Genomic DNA, 17,708 nt, shown 5'->3' with positions numbered 1-17,708 from the left:
GACCGCGTATGGTTACCGAAATAACGTTGCCGTTGCTGTCTGCGCCGCTTGTTGCAGCATAGACGGACTCATGTGCTGCTTTGACGTTTGGTTTGCGGCTCAATTTCTACGTGATAAATGCACCGCCGCCGCGGATTTCGGTTTGGCCCCGCTTTACGGACGACATAGAGAGCGCGCGCGGTCTTCTACTCGCACGAATGCAAATTCGAAATTTTGGTTTATCCCTTGCGGTGACTCCGTCCGATGACTAGCGAGCGCGGTCTATCGCGGCGTTTACACCAGCGTGCTTATTACGCGCGAAACGATATGTGATTAAAGCTAATCTTGAAAGCGAGCGAGTAGCGTGCGCGTATTCGTGTGTATACCGTATTTAATTTATATATAAATAATTTTGCCCTAGCATTTGAGTAATAACGCGTAATTTAACTTGCCCGAATGTAAATGATACGTTACGAAGCGTCACGTGGAAATCAAGTTAAATGCTGCACAGGCAACATATAGACATAAAGTTACTAAGACGTAATTATTCACTGCTGAGTCCTTTATAATAATGACAAATGACTATGCCTTCCGCTCGCACTGTTCTCTATTTCGTGAACCACTCCCAGCTTCCCCAGCTGAAATGGCAGCTCCTGCAACGCGCGATGCCTAACGATTCTTTAACTTCTCCGTTATCAAACTTTCGTATATGGCAGATCATAAGTATCGAAATAAACTGTTCTAATGCATTATCGGAGAACGGCTTTTATGGTATCGCACCTGATCTCTAATTTATTATGATCCTCGGCAGGGGTAATTTACATATGATGCACCAAAAATGCAACTAACGCTCATGTTTATTAATTGAAATTAATAAACATGAGTAATATTAATTAAAATTTATAAAGAATGAGTTATATCAGCAGCTTGTTACGCTGCACATCGAGAACATGTTACGAATAAATTACGGACAGCGTAAAATCGTGTAGTGACAAAGGTCAAGCTTATGACGGAGATTTTGATATCAAAATTACAATATTGAAATTTGATATTGCATGGGAAGATATTCTGCTTAAATCAGCTCCTTTTTTTCGTATCTCTCAATTGGTTAAAATGTCATCATTTTATTTGTCTGGTGATACATAATTTATTAATAGAAGGACCTTCTCGATAGAAAAATATATAAGTAATCGTATCTTTTTACAAGCTATTTTTCGTCTTTAGCGGATATCATCGAAATTAAATACACCTTAAATAAGCTTGACTTTGTACTTTCCTGGTTAAATTGAACTATACTATTAATTTTAGATTTAAACTAAATTTTTTTTCGTTAGAAAATAGTTCAACAAAACTCTCCGTTATTTACGCCAATTCTAATTAGCGGTTCTCTATTTATTTTGTAAGAGTGTTTTTGAATTATATATTATTTTTCATATAAAATTTTCCGATAAAATTCGATAAAATATAATATAAAGTTAATGAAATTTTATTTAAAATTATAAAATATATAAAATATATAATGTGTGTAAAATGTTTGACCATATAAAATATCTTACAAATATTATTCGAAGAAAACATTTAAAATGCATACCATAATACAACATTTTTAATATAAAACACATTTAAAAATGATCAATTACAAGATATTTATAGTTAAGAAACTAATTAAGTTTTGTACAAGGCAAACAAACAGTTAAAAAAAATATTAATAAATTTCTCAATTATATGAGACAGTACTTTGACTATTAGGACTTTTGCTTTCTAAAAAAATCAATTAAATAGAAAAATAGACAAAACCTTGATGTTAGCCAATCACGGAGATTAGTTAACCAATGATCAAATAAATTGCGATCTAAAATTAGTCGATAAGCGCGAAAAACAAACGAATCGATGATATTTGCAATACGCGCGGTTGCAACATAATTTTTTTAACGCTAATTGGTCGTAATTATTTTTATACGTAATAATAAATACGATTTGACAAATATTGAGACAGCTTTTTTAATTGCGTGTTTTCGATACTCATCAAATGAATGATTAATCGTACACGTAAAGCTTAACTTCTACTTGTGCAAGATTTTATGAATCTTAAAAAATCACAGGAAAGTTGAGTTCTTACCGCGTTAAATGGAGGACAATTCGTCCAACAATTTGACCAAAATCTAGGCCCGTCCGTTTAGTGGCACGCCGGTTAATAGCCGACATAGAGAAGAACGATCTTTAAGATAGAGAGCGAGCTCAATCTGCTCTGCTTCTGTCGAATCTCATGGGTTTAATCAATAAAGGAAAGTTAAGCGAGCTGTCGAATGCAAGGAGCTCCGTGGTAGAAGTGAACGAATCTCGGATTTTTCAGATTGCTCCCGATAGTAGTGATTTCGGCAATGAGTCAACGACAGTTACCGTTTCTTAAATATTTGCACAATAGGTATTATGCAATTTGCGAATACGTTTGTGCGAGAAAATATGTTCTTCTATTATCAAAAGATACATTTTTTTTAACTGAAAAACATATGGATAGAATGGTCTTTACGGAAAAGCGGTTCGAATAGATATATTCAAGAGTAATGAATATTTAAGAATATATTTAAGAATCGTCTGTTCTCTCTCGAGACGAGTCGAATCCGATATCAGCAGGTTTTTGAAAAATTTAACGCAGATTTTTCAAATATTTAACGAGAATTTCTCAATTTTCTATAGTTCTTACCTATAATAATGTAATATGATTGTCGTTGTTAACTTATCACTAAAACAATTGCTTCGGAAACCCATTAAGAAAATGCGAGTTTAATTCCGACCTTGCAATAGAATAGACCCTCAGTCTTCAACGGGGTGTAACTAAATTAAGCGTTGCAGATGAATTCAATGAAAACTGATGAGAATAACTCTTCATGATAAAAATTATTTCAGTTCCCTACCAGTACCATGTATTCGCTAGTGTGTCTGACACAAGAAACAATCATCGCAGCCTTATCATTGAGACAATGATCACAGCCAAAAATATGGAAAAAACATGATGTTAATGGCTTTTAAGATACTTATGTATATAATATATAATTTAGGAATTCTTTATTAAAAATTTAATAATTGAAATACATAATATTTGCAAATATATTTAATAAAAAATAGAATATCTTGTTTCGCAAATTTTGTCTGACCTGCAATAATCTCAAATCTCGCATTTTACACATTTCTGATTTTGCAAAATCAAAAGCGCGGATATTAAATTTTGCAAGTAAAAAACTAATATTTTTGATCGTTGACTAAATACCGAGTCTTTATTTTACAATCTTATTTAATTTTGTATTGAGAATTTTCCAAATTTATTTCAATCTTTTGATATTGAAGGTATAAGTTATTAAAAACTTTTGATAATATTTAAATACGAATGCTTACCAAACGCGTGAATTTGGAATACGTGCTAATTTCGTATCATTAAACGGGTTTGTATAATTACGTAGTTAATCTTATACAATTTTTAATATATTATGAAATTAATATTATACAAAATATAATAAAATATAATTACATTTCTAATTATATTCAATTTTATAGAAAATAGTGGAATTATAAAAGTAAGTCAATTTTAGCCGTAAAATTTCGCATTATTTCAAGTCCTTTCAGCTCAAAATTTCTGTTTTTGAAATAAATTTAAAATTGTTATTATATTTATTTCTGTTATTCATATATGTTCTATTTAACCTTTTCTTATATATTTTTGTACTTATTTTTGTACAGTTTTGATTTTCGTATTATGATTCTCTATAATCCTCTATAATCCTAAATTGAGCTTTAAATCTCGAGCGTGTGAGTTTTTATTTAGGACGTTAATTTGCGAGCGATTGAGATTTTGATTCGCAAACAATATATAGGGATTTTAATTCGACAGAATACTTCCGTCTCCGTGCAGTGTGATTGCGAAAAAATATTGCAGATCTATCCATATCTCTTTTATACTTTGCTTGGAGTTGTACATCAATTTACCTTGTATAAACTCTCTTTTTTTCGGGCTAAATAAACCTACCTTTTATTGCTTTTGGCCAATATCCATTCTGGCTTCATATCAGAGATCGAAGGAAAGAGAAATACCTCTTCTATTGCCGGCTAATCATCGCCGACAAATCAATGTAAAAAATTTATGCTTCTATATGATATGCGAAATACGAAAGTGTCGCGAAGGGGCCATATTATTTAAATTAATTAAAATAATTTGAAATTAACAATACACATTCATTAAATATTAATTTTACATTTCGTTATATATGCATTTATTCAGCATTTTAGATCAACAATTAAAATATATATCCAATAAGAAATTTGTTTGAGTTAGTGAAAATAATCTTTATATCAATTGCGCGTATTCTGATTCGAAGAGACTCGATCACATTTTGCGATGGCGTTTTGTTAAGATTTTTACATTAAATTTTACATTTCAAACAATATGAACAAAAGAATTTTAATTCTGAAGTAAACGAATTAAAACTACTAGTTATTCGACAGAATCTAAAGCAAATACATGAGTATTTTAATCAATTTGAACGATCGTTACTTCAATCGTCTTACCGCTGAATCTCATTTCAATAATATGTAAAGATGAGAAATTCAGAATGAATAGCACGAGATCCTAAAAAGATAGTGAATTTTTCTCCCTTGCTATTTTACATCAACTTATATAATATTTAATTCTGGAAGAATATTTAGGAATAGGATAGGATAGGATGTGTGTATGTGTGTGTATGTGTGTGTGGAAAAACTAGTAACGTATTTGTTACATGGAAACAAATAGTTTTCTATTTCACGTTTTACGGATAACAATTTCATTTATTTATATTATTTATTTTATTTCATTTATTTTATTTCACTTTTATTTCATCATATTTTATTTTATTTATTTAATGTATAAATCCACAAAAAATAGGATCGAAACAGGATACAATTCTATCGTAAGAAGAAGAGAAGAAGCATAAAAATATAAAAATCTTTTATTCTTTTTCTTTGTCGTTTATGAGATTTGGATACCATGAGTGAACTTCAGTAATATTAAATTTAAAAAATGTTAATATTAAAATTGTCATATAGTTTCATTTTATCTATTATGTTCTGCGTTTTCTTTATTTTTCTTTATAAAATTATACATTATATATATTTTTTGAAATATGCACGAAAATTTAAGAAATATTGATGTATCTGAGTCTATTGCTCAAATAATATTATTAATTAACATAATTATTAATGAATAATATTCAATTATGTCCTGAAGGTATTCCCAATTTTCCAAAAAATTTTGCCTTTGTATACAGCGTGCGAGTTACATCTTCGCGTACGTTAAATCAATAAATAAATGCTCTCAATAAGCCAAATAATAAAGATCCAGGATTAAATACTTATCTTAATTTGTTCTAATCCATCTGTTTTAGGCACCGGATATATGGAATGCTATTATCTGCAACATTTTTATATCACATTATTAAATTGATGCATATACATATACATCTAGGTATATGATATGTATATGTAAAATTATCCCTTATAATAATTCATCACTCACTGACTTGATGCACAATAGCGAAAATAGGGGTAAAATATAGAAGTAATATGTTATATTTACCGAGTAAGTAAATGTTACTATAGTGGTTTAATATGTTATATTTTTAAAACAAAAATAAATTTAATATGTTGACTATCTCAACATATAACAAAAAATAAAATAAAACGTTAAACGTAAGCAATTAAATATTGCATATATTATATTTCAATTGATTATTTTTATAAACTAAAATATTTTCAAATGTTTTGTAACCAACCGAATATTTTTAACAAACTTTCTAGTATTTTTTAATCCAAATCAAATAGCTTATAATTGGTCGAATATTTTTTTATATCACGAGATAAATATCGAAATTACTGTTTAGAATAGAATCAACGTTGGCCGATAAATAGTATAAATATATTGTTTATATCTGATATTGATTCGTGGCTTATTAATATGGCAATTTATAGCATGAAAAGAACGAACGTACTAAAATATGATAAAGTACTGATGACGTGACAAAAATGACAAATTACAAATCAACAGGAAAGCTCATAAGTTAAATGAAGTTTGGATCTGTTACTCAGTAATATTCAATCACAATTATTATTATTATTATCATTATTATGCACAATTAATATTATTGATGATGTTCGATAGAAAATGACATGAAATCCCAAACCAATAATCTCCCGTATAATATTAATCTATTGTGATTAATTTTTTATTCTTTGTGACATGTTTATGATTTATCATGTTGATATAAATATTGTATTATAATAAGAATATATTACTAAAATTTTCTCCAATATGATACATTAAGAATTATTTTAATATTAAGTATTTTAATGATACTGACATATAATATATTATTCCCAAAATAATCTACATATATAAAAAAATTCATACAAAAATATTATACCGCGATTAAATATTTATTGGGTTATATTTATACTTTTATTTCAGATTATATGCATAAAGCCAAATGATCAAATAAATAAATATAGATAAATTATATGAGATTAAAATTGGCATATTATAGAATTAAAAAATCAGATTAAAATTGGCGCGCATTATAAGAATAAAGTAATAATCATTTTAAATTAAATTAATTATAACATACAATACCACATAAAATTTATTCTCCTGTTTTCTATATGTGTTTAATAATTTAAACAGATAAAAAAGATTTCTATGTTTCTTTTTTATACTAAAATTTATATAATATTTAGGAAGACTAAATGTCTGTCTGGAAGACAGACTAAATGCAAACTTTAAACTTTATTTGAAAAATAGGAAAAACTCTATTGTTAATCAACAACATTTGGCAATGTCGTGACAATTCGACCATTGGTTTTGGTCGGATTAATCGTCACGTTTCGACTATGGGTTTTGGTCTTTTCTAAATTGACCAAAATCCATGGTCGAAACGTGACGATTAATCCGACCAAAACCAATGGTCGAATTGTCACGACATTGCCAAATGTTGTTGATTAAAAATAGAGTTTTTCTTGTTAATCACTTATTGGCGGAACAAACATATACTTTTCTGTTATTTGAAAGATGTTTGGGAAAGAGAAATAAAATAAAATAACATACTTAAACATTTCAACATTGATTTTCTATTCTATAGATGATACCATTTATGACTTTATTTATTACTTCTTTATTTAAATGTGTACGGTATAATAATTATTTTGCTCCAATTCTTCATCGAAGAGATATGAAGATTATAAAAGAAATAAAGTTAAATAAAAGTTTTATATTTATATTTAAAAAATATTCTTTGTTTTTATTATATTCAACATTTTATTAACTTACTTGCAGTTTTATTATATATTTTTTTATTTTTCACTATTTACTGAAGCATTGGATTAAAAAATTTAATCGATTACAATGCAATGATATTAGAATTAATGTATATATATTGTACCCTTATAACATCCTCTTAATCGCATTACCTGAAAATCTTGTCTGCGCATAGAGTCTGTTTGATAAAAAGTGTAAAGACATATATTAAGTATCTTTATCATTTAAAGATAATTTTTCTTTTGCGAAAATGGCTACGTTACTATTTTTATCACGATATCACTTTTCGCCAAGTATACAACGAAATTTCAGCTCTCTACGTTAAATATATATATTTTTACTTTTCTGTTTATTTGTTCCTATAAATGAATATTTGCTGTACGTTTTAAATAGTTTGTTGTGTGTGTGTATGTGTGCGTGCTCCAGGTAATATTATCACTTTATTGCGTAGACTTTAAAACGTATAAGTGACCAAATCGATCAATAATACGATAATTATTATCTTTAATCTGTGAGCTTTATATGTGCATTTTTATATGCGCAATGAATAGACGTACAATAATTTGTTTTAGCCCATCCATTTTAAGGCAACGGATCTGTGGAATGATACATTTGACTATAATGTTCACCGATCCGTTACCTCACTTTAAAAGAAAAAGATACTCACCGATACGACACTCTGCCAATGAACCCGATGCCTCCAAGGCTTCGTCTTCGTATCGCTTCCTTCGTTCCGCATTCATGGAGAATCCTTTGCGGAAACGCGATCCACAGTGAATTGATTATCATAATCGCGATACTTTCTGAGACACTTTCGAGATAACTAACAAACGCTTTACCTTCTGCTACATAAATTCAACGATTCGCCGGGATATCCGAACGTCGACAATTTCGTATCGAAACCGCGCAAATACAACGCGAGTCGAATCAGCAGCCAATTGAAGTGCAAGCGAACCGTCCAAAAATATATAATCGAGATATACACACTTGTGATATAATACGGACGTAAATTCCGCGGGATACAAGAGCTATCAAACAATCGATGTATCACAGTTTTTCGTTATTTAAATCACGCGAGCCGGATACTCCGTCACATTAATCGAACAATTCGCGAAATACTCCGTGCTCTGGATGCGAAAGCGATAAGCAAATTACTTCCAAATTGATATACAATCCGAAGCGTGACGCAGGATGCATTCGAATTTCTTCAAGAAATAATCGTTGCAAGTCGTGATAAAACATTAATTTAAAATTCTGATTTTTCTCCCGCTATGATTCGTTTGAATAAATCGCGCAAGATAACATAAGTCGTGAATCGTGTGAATCGTAAGATTTTATCAATCGCGTAGATGAGTAATCCGATGTGATCAACAGAGAACGATGATATTGTGTTTCTAATAGCGAATTCGATTGAATGCACTCTCAGTGCGCACTGGTGCATATTAAAACCATTGCACACTGATTTAACCTCTAATCTTTAAAGTAAAATGCAAATACCTCGATCGATAAAATGTCCAATACATATTTTACCAAATAGTACGATAAAGAATATTGAATCGTGATTTAACCCGTTTATATTAAACATACACTTTACGTTGATTTGTGCGCGACGGCTTTAATGTGCACCAGTGCGCACTGAGTGCATCCAATCGAATTCGTTATTATATTCTGTGATATTCTTCTTGTTCTTATTGGATCATATTTCGAAATGTAATAATAATACGCACGGAGCGGCTGCCTGTCGGTTCGAGTGTCGGGATGGGAACGATAGCGCAACGATCGTTTTGTAAACTAAGCGGTGGTGTACGACCTTTCGAGTGTCGGTTTGCAAATGGTAACTTTGTAACTTTGTGTATGTAACAAAAGGCCAAGACCGCGCGTCGCACACTGTAAAAACTAAAAACAAATACCAAGGCCAAAGCTATCATTATCTCGAAATATTTAATATTTTGTAATAATATTTAATATTTCGTACCGTGAATAAATAAATTCTTATCTACTGAACTAATTTTCGTTGTCGCACAGTATTTAATATTTCGGAATTAATTCTTGTTTCATATTGAGATACCTAATATGTATAATCTTTACTATACCTTATAAAATAAAATTATCACGAATAAATTCTTACGTTCCAAACTAATTTCGATAAATATGCCTATCGTTGCACGTTGAATCTAACAATCTGTCTTATTTGTTTTTGGAAGAGATATGTAAATCGGATTATTATCGTTACTTTGTGCCAAAAAATATTTTTTTGATAATTGAAAAAATTGATGTATGCAACTTTAATATATCAGGAGATTTCTTTCGTGATTTTAATTCGTGAGAATTGTCAATTTATTGCAATCACTAATCATTCAAATATGATTTCGTGCACTGTAGAGAAGTTATGTAAAATTACATTTATATACACAAATGTCAGAATTATGTGATTTTCAATGAAAATGTATTTAATTTCATTTAAAAAAGATATATGCAGCGAATATCTCGAATATATTCTTGTATTTCAAACTAATTTCGAATATGCTATTGTTGCACATTAAATCTAATAATCGAAGAGGAAAATATATTTTATTTGCTGGAAAAGATACGCGTAAATTATTGTTATTGTTACTTTGAACCAAAAAGTCTTGAATTCGAGAAAAATAAAATTATATAATTTTAATATATCAAGAGATGCCTTTTGTATGATTTTAACAAATCATGAAAATTAAATTGTTGATTTATTATGCCATTCATTATTCAAATATAATTTCGCGTACAGTAAAAAGTTATATACAATTATACGCACATTATAAGTATTAAAATGATATACAATTCCCAATGGAAATGTATATAATATCATAAAAAATATGCACGAACAACAAATTTAAAATATAAACATGCATATCGTATACATTTTATATTTATTGTGTAACTTTACGTACCTTTGTACGACATCGAACTTTGTTCGGCAATTCGGCAATATTAATCGTGCACAATGTTTAATTCTACCAAAGCATAGAAAACATTATTAATAAATGTTTACATAATAAATCACGTACAGCATTCTGTTATTGATATTATCTGATTTATTTGTTATTTCACGCTTTTTAAACGTAAAAAGTTATTATAGCTGTGGACAAATTACATTTATATTGGTGAAAAGTTTAAAGCGCGTTGCGAACATGTTTTCGAGCATCGTTAAGCATCGTTAAAGAAAGAATAATTATTTGAAATATAAAAAAATTCCTATTTTCAATGATAATATTTTTATTTAAAAAAAATAAATCGTGCAAAATATCTGCTTTAATATATCGTCACCCCGATACATTAGTAGTAATTTAATAGCAAATTAGTGATCGATTAGTGATAAGAGGAAGAAATTAATTGAATACATTGATAGTCGTAAATAAAAAATGAACGCGTGAAACGGAAAAATCAGCTTGTTCGAACATCGGGTGCAAATAATCGCGTGATAGCCAGCGTTCTATACAATATTTGTAAAAACAAACACCAAAACTGAACGCTAGTTATCTCGAAAAATGTTTAACTTATTACAAAATAAATTTGTGTAAATATTTTATTTTTTGCATTTTAAATCAATTCCTGGGCTGTAGTACATTAAATACTGTTTATTTGGTTCATTTGATGGAAAAAAATAATTTATTATTATTACTTTAAAGCCAAATTTTTGCATTTCGAGGAAATTAAAATGCATAATTTTCATAAATTACGCAATTTTATGAAAATAAAATACAAATGTCAATTAATTACAGTCATATTAATCATCAGAATATGTTGATCGATGCGCGAGATTTTACATAGGATTCTCATTAATTAGTTTCTTTATCACACTTTGTACCAGAAAAATGTAGCTTTGTAAAATTATCTTTTCAAAAAAGTAAAAAGGACGTCAATATCTGGTTATTAATAATAATTTTTTTCCAGTCCAACAATTTTTATGGCAGTCAGGATATTACACCATGGATTGTTATACAGGGTCAAGTTTTTCCTATTAAATTTTTTTTACTTTTAATAAAAACTATTTCCTTGATACATACATATGTTATAAACTTAATATGGATCATGCTTTCTTATTATGCCTTTAAAAATTCTTCCATCTGAAAAAATGTATATTACAGATTCGATTATATTAAAATATATAGTTATATAGATACATATTCATAAGCGCAAAATATACAATATTTATATGTATTTTATTGGATATTGAAGCATGAAACTGTGACTGAATTTAATTTTATGCTTTACATAAGCTTTTTATTCCCAGTTGACGCAAATGTTTAAAATCATAACTTTTATTAAAAAACAGGTTTAAATGCATAAAAAATTATATGTATATAAAATATTTATTAATATGTTTTTTTTTAAGTATTTTCTATTTTATTAAAATACATATTAATACAATATTTTCCGCACATTTTTTTTGTCGAACATGTGCACGTGGCGTGATTTTTTTAAACTTTTTTAAAATGTTCATTGATTACTTTTCTGTCTTGGCACGACAAAAGGAATTAATGCCAAAAACATCTTGTGAGTTTATCTGCTTGACTAAGTTTATCGAAGCTGTCAGAACTCTTTTGCGCATAAAGCTTCCATTCGTAATTTAATGAATGGGGAACGATACAATCGGTTTTAAAATGCGGACATATATTCGCGTCAGATAACAGCAGTTAACGGCATAACTTACTCTGATTTACGGGCAATACGGTCGTATTTTTATGGCACACTGTTCCATTAGCTTCGATGTGCATGATTTATGCAAAGTGTTCTTGGCACTCTCTCTCTCTCGCTCTCTCTCTCTCTCTCATTCTTTCGCGAAAGGAACAAGACTACTTTTATACGTTCACTCACGAAAGTCGACCGCGTTATAAATATGCCTTGTCTGCACCCGCTTGTACATCGCGTGTAAAGTTCAGAAGCGAGTAGCGACTTTCCGGAGTCTGGAGTTAATAATTTTCGGAGGTCACCAGCAGCTGACCAGGGGAAGAACGTGTCGATAGAAATATGTGTTTTCTATTTTATTACTTTAACTAACTGTTAATGGAAAAGAAGAAAATGCTTTCCTACATCCCTTATTATTTTACTCAATTCTTTAATTAAAAGTTTCGCGGGGAAAGTTCTGATGGACCGCGTCATACGCTGCTCTCTTCTTTTTCATTACAGGTATCCTGGGTGCGTAGACGGGGAGAGGAGCTTCATTTACTCACCATTGGCCTCGACACGTACGCGAGCGACTCGAGATTCTCCCTGGCCTTTGAGAAGCCTAATGACTGGCGATTGCTTCTGCGCTCCGCTACGGAACGCGATGCCGGCCTTTACGAGTGTCAAGTCAGCGCCCATCCACCATTAATCAGAACTGTCCATCTAGCGGTGTCAGGTAAGTGAGCGCGTCATTGCGCGTGTGTTCATCTGACCATCCGGGACTTGGCAACCTCGAAGCAATCAGGAGCTGCTATTTCCTACTACTATACTAACGATATGCACTTTGATCTGATGACTGCATTGCGGCTCCTAAATCACCGTGTTTGTACAGGTCGTCTTGAAACCGCGCGTCCCTATTACCGGAAACTACGGATATTAAAAGTCAAAATACGAAAAGATATATTATTATTATGTAGGTATATTAGATTTGTCGACAAACTAGAAGATTATTTAAAATCGAGTGTTAAACAATTTTTGTTAAAATAATTCCAGATCGCGCTTAAACAATTCAATAATGAGAATATGCGGAGATACCCTTGTATCATCAATTATGTTGTAATTCTTGTATCATTCGCGAAGCTTTCTATTTTTGGTATAATCGCTGTGACGTTTATTTCGGGATCGCGTAAATTCATAGGTATTCGCATTTTAACGCGAGAGAGGACTAATTATGCTAATTATGCTAATGGTAAAGATGAAAGGCCATGTGTGTGCATTATTCTCTTAATCTACTCTTATAAAGTACCGCTAAAGTAGAAAGTCGCTCTTTGTAGATACATAATCCATGTGACTCCCGTGGCGCGTTTTCGCTGGACCATAAATCACGGTAGCCACGTCGTTAGGGTCGTCCTCTTCGTGGCATAATGGCGATCTCGATGCTGTAACGATGTTCTCGTGACACCCACGTCCCACGCCACTTAATTGGAGTCCCATCCCTTACTCGTATCCCTTTCCCTTGTCCCACCCTTTCGCTCTTTTTCCGTTCGCGCGTGTCCGTATTTTTCTTTTATTATTGAGAATGTAGTTGCGCGCCAGTCTCTGATATACGAGTTGCACGTACGTTGAACAAAATCAAGAATACAGAAATACGTCGAACTATGCTCCGGTTACAACATTGTCTTACTTTAGTTGCAGTGCGTAGGATATTTAACTTCAATAACCGTAGTGTAACTTGTTCTAACGCGTAGTAAGCTCATTATCATCTATCATCTATGCATAACCGGCTTGCACCGGATAATTCGTGACTGACTCGGCCGACTATCAATGATTGATTGATAGCGGGCAATATCGCGGTTGTCAGCTATATTTGATTAATAACGGACGTAAGACTAATAGACACTTTGAAGATCAAATTCGGGCTTTCATCTACAACGTCCGATGATATCTCTATAGCCTGACGGTTTTAGCTCCTCAGTACGTATAGTTGAGCGAATAGTTCGGCCGAGATTAATGAGACCGGCGCACGCTGAAAAGAGAACTTGGAACACTTGCAGTTTCAAAATTTATATATTTGAATAAGAGCTATTATATATATATATATATATATATATATATATATATATATATATATATATATAAAATATATATTTATACACACAGAATAACTGTAAATTAATTACGGTATCACGAGCATGAGTGACGTATGTCGCAAAGTATAAATTTACGATGACGAGCGCTTCAAAATTTACTCTTTTCAGAAATGCGCTATTCCTTTTTTCAGCAGATAGTTAAGTTTCGCGTCTTTATTGGTCGATACAAGAAAACTTGTTCTTTCCTACTTTTTTAAAAAGTTTTTAAAACTCAATTATAATCGGATCTATCTGTACGACGGTGGACATAGTTAAACCTTTTGACATATGCAAGGAGGAAGATATTTAATTGGATATAAGATGTATTTTAAAGTTTCGTATACATACTTTACCGTAGTCTTGTACATATACCGGTAAAATCTCGATTTGACAAATCGCGCGCGCTTGTTAGACTGCACTACATCGGAAAAGAAACATGATGATAAGAAGTACGTGGCGAAAGATGGAGAGATAGAGAGAAGACGAGGGTAGAAAAGAGACAGAAATAGCAGCGCGAGAGATGAAATCAATATAGATATGCAGATATCGAAATATTTTTCAGTCACCGTAGCTGCAATAGAGGGTTATGAAATATCCTGACCGAAATACCAGGTACAGAGCTGAAATAAATTCTGTGTTCTGTGAAATAAACGGAATATTTCGCGGACCCAACTGGTGGAACGAACGATTGCGGTGTATTATTCTCCTACATATCGTTCGGCTTTCGTTTTAAGTTATAAAGTCCGTTCAAACGTATCATTTTCCATAACTTTCGGCCGAGTATCGATATGGCTAGTGAAGATCTCTCTTTTGTACATTAAGAATCTCTCGAGAAGTTGGATTTGGAATACGCTGGAACAGCTTGACCAAGACATATTTTCGTTCCCTTTGCCAATATGATTTTCTAATACGAATCTCTTTTCATGTGCATTCCTTATATTTTTATTCTATAATTTACGCGTCGTAAAACTTTGTAGCACTCTCGCTTCGAATCTTGCGCGGTATCACGACTTTTCTCAATTTATTACTTCGTTCTTGAACAAATGGAAAAAAAATCACGAGTAATGATTTCCTTTGAGAACGTACCGATGCGTTCGTTAGCGAACGAGAATTCCCGACCTTTCCTTTCCTTTTTTTCATTTTCTCTCGCGCATTTCTACATCTGGCTTACTCGCCGTTCTGCCCTTATCGGCGCGTGCAAAGATTTCTATAATGACCCGTAAAAGTTGCGACAGGCAGAGGCATCATTTATTATCGCGACTTTACTTTTCTTTCGTTCTTATCCTTCCATTAATAAAAAAACCATCATTTTCTCCCGATGAGCTATTTATGTTATCACGCGCGCGAGCCAAGACAACGCGTTGTTCATTATTAGGTATAGCGGCTTTAAATGCCGCTTCAACATCGGCAAGCAGGCTCGCGCTTACGCAGAAATAAAGTTGCGTTACGGAACTTAAGAAATAATTCCTGGTCGACGGCACTGTCCGGGGGGGCTTTATTTCTGGCAAACGTTCAAATAGTTAGGAACTTAAATTCCACGAGCGATGGCGGCTTTTCCGAGGGCGTAAACTGCTTGTGCCAGCACCCAGTCTCTCGTTTCACTGCCAGTCTACATTGAGCTTCGCCGTTGTGAATTTTACGAGCCTCGGGCCACATTCTAATCGGATTTCCATAATGGCCCATCGATTGATGTCGGCCCAGTACAAAAAGAGCGCGAAATTAATACAAGAGACAGAGAGAGAGAGTTTCTTCGTCGTTTCGGTTAATATACGAAATGGAAAGATCGCTTGTAAAATAAAACAATAAAGAAGATTTCAAAATTTCCTCGTATCTTTTTTAATGCTATCATCTAATTGATCGCCTGTCAGCGAAGAAGCTAGGGCGCTACGTATTGCACCACATTCTTCGCGAACGTGGCTTTCATTCTATATTCACTTAATATCCAAGAAAGGATATGCCGATCCTGATGTGGCTTAGAAATGGCGAAATTTTCGCATAGATGCGATATGTATTGCATCCGACTACCGAGAGGCTGCCATGCCGGGAAGAATATTCAAGCGATTAGATCGGGAACGAAGTCGATCGGGAACGTCGCTTTTCGAGGGTTGTACGTGCGACGCGGGATTTTTGGGATTGGTCTTTCTACGACGACGACGACGACGAAGACGACCACATTCGCAGACGAACGTTCCGTTATAAAGTCGAGAGAGCCGGGGAATATAGGGATTCTAACGGCAGCTTATGCAATCCCACGCTTTTCGCGACCGGAGAAGAAAGGATACGTGTACTCGACTACGGGTCGCCACCCGCTTTCCTTTACCATACACGTTCCGACGCTCCCGTCTCGGTTGGCCGGAATAAATCAAGGCTTGCCAATACCGGGTGCTATCGAGGTCTTATTACACAGTCGCGACCGGTCTGCAGGTACCCGTCACGTTTATTTACAAAGAAAAGTTTACTTTACTCCCCCAACAGTCGATTCTTCTTTCTTCGTTCTTCTCGATCCTTTTCCCCATTCTCATTATAGTGTATCCAAAAGCCGTAATTCTCACTAGAGTGGAGAGCGGATTGCACTAAATTTTCCGTTAGCCCAGTGTGATATTTCGATATTTCGTCATATTTCTTCATCAATAATAGATTCTCGAATCAGAAGCTGTTGAAATGTTAGAACTATACGCTACACTTTTTAAACGAGCGATTGTAGCAATCGTGCTGGAGAAGGTATTAAAGAATTGTAGTATCGATTCTGGTGTTATATATCCTATTCGCGTGCGAAGTTTGAATGGCGAATATGATCGATCGCCATAATAATCATACGATCTCTTATCCGTTCTTATTCGCTGTGAAATAGCTTGGCTGCGTTCATAGCCAAGAATCCGTCATAGTAATATTGCCGACGACAAAAGAACGCTTGCGCAAATTCCAACCTGTCGCTCTATCGCTCGTGCGAAATTACATCGACGAATTCCTGGCGTGGATCTTTTGGCACCGAGAGAAGGAGAGAGAGAAATATGTGTATCTTTCTCTCTCTCTCTCTCTCTCTCTCTCTCTCTCTCTCTATATATATATATATATATATATATATATATATATATCATGGTGTGTACGATATTGAAATACATGTTTAGGTGCATTTACAATATTTTTTATATGGACAATGGACAATTTATATGGACCATGAACGGTTCATGGTGTATACGATATTGAAGTACATGTTTAGGTGCATTTACAGTATTTTTTATATGGACAAATATTAAGAAATGTAGGAGTTATCAGCCATCTCTTCGCGCGCGCGCGCTCGACTACGGTGTACGTAGTAGCTCCTGTACGGCGTGCCTGAAAGGAAAAACGCAAAAAGGGTATTAAATTTAAATGTATTCCCCACAAGTTGACGTTCGAAAATTGTAAAAATGTTAAAAATTGTGAAAGTTATAGCACTTAACAATTTTGTGCCAATGAACTTTTTGCCAACTTCTTTTTGTTAAGTGCTATAACTTTCACAATTTTTAACATTTTTACAATTTTCGAACGTCAACTTGTGGGGAATACATTTAAATTTAATACTCTTTTTGCGTTTTTCCTTTCAGGCACGCCGTACAAGAACTACTACGTACACCGTA

At 32.7% G+C, this 17,708-nt stretch overlaps 1 protein-coding gene across 6 annotated transcripts in view; it reads left to right on the top strand.

Moving 5' to 3' along the window:
* The window catches only part of LOC139817527 (zwei Ig domain protein zig-8), a 129,284-nt gene that overhangs the window by 45,994 nt on the left and 65,582 nt on the right, over positions 1–17,708 (top strand). For all 6 annotated transcript variants that reach the window (XM_071785694.1, XM_071785698.1, XM_071785696.1 and 3 more), the window contains one exon: positions 12,482–12,695. In XM_071785694.1, coding sequence (XP_071641795.1) covers positions 12,482–12,695 — 214 coding nt within the window. The remainder of the gene's footprint in view (positions 1–12,481; positions 12,696–17,708) is intronic.

Source organism: Temnothorax longispinosus, chromosome 8 (genome assembly GCF_030848805.1).
Source record: "Temnothorax longispinosus isolate EJ_2023e chromosome 8, Tlon_JGU_v1, whole genome shotgun sequence".
NCBI classification, from domain to species: domain Eukaryota; kingdom Metazoa; phylum Arthropoda; class Insecta; order Hymenoptera; family Formicidae; genus Temnothorax; species Temnothorax longispinosus.
The sequence above is the reverse complement of the archived record's forward strand: the minus strand, read 5'-3'. Positions and strand labels throughout refer to the sequence as shown.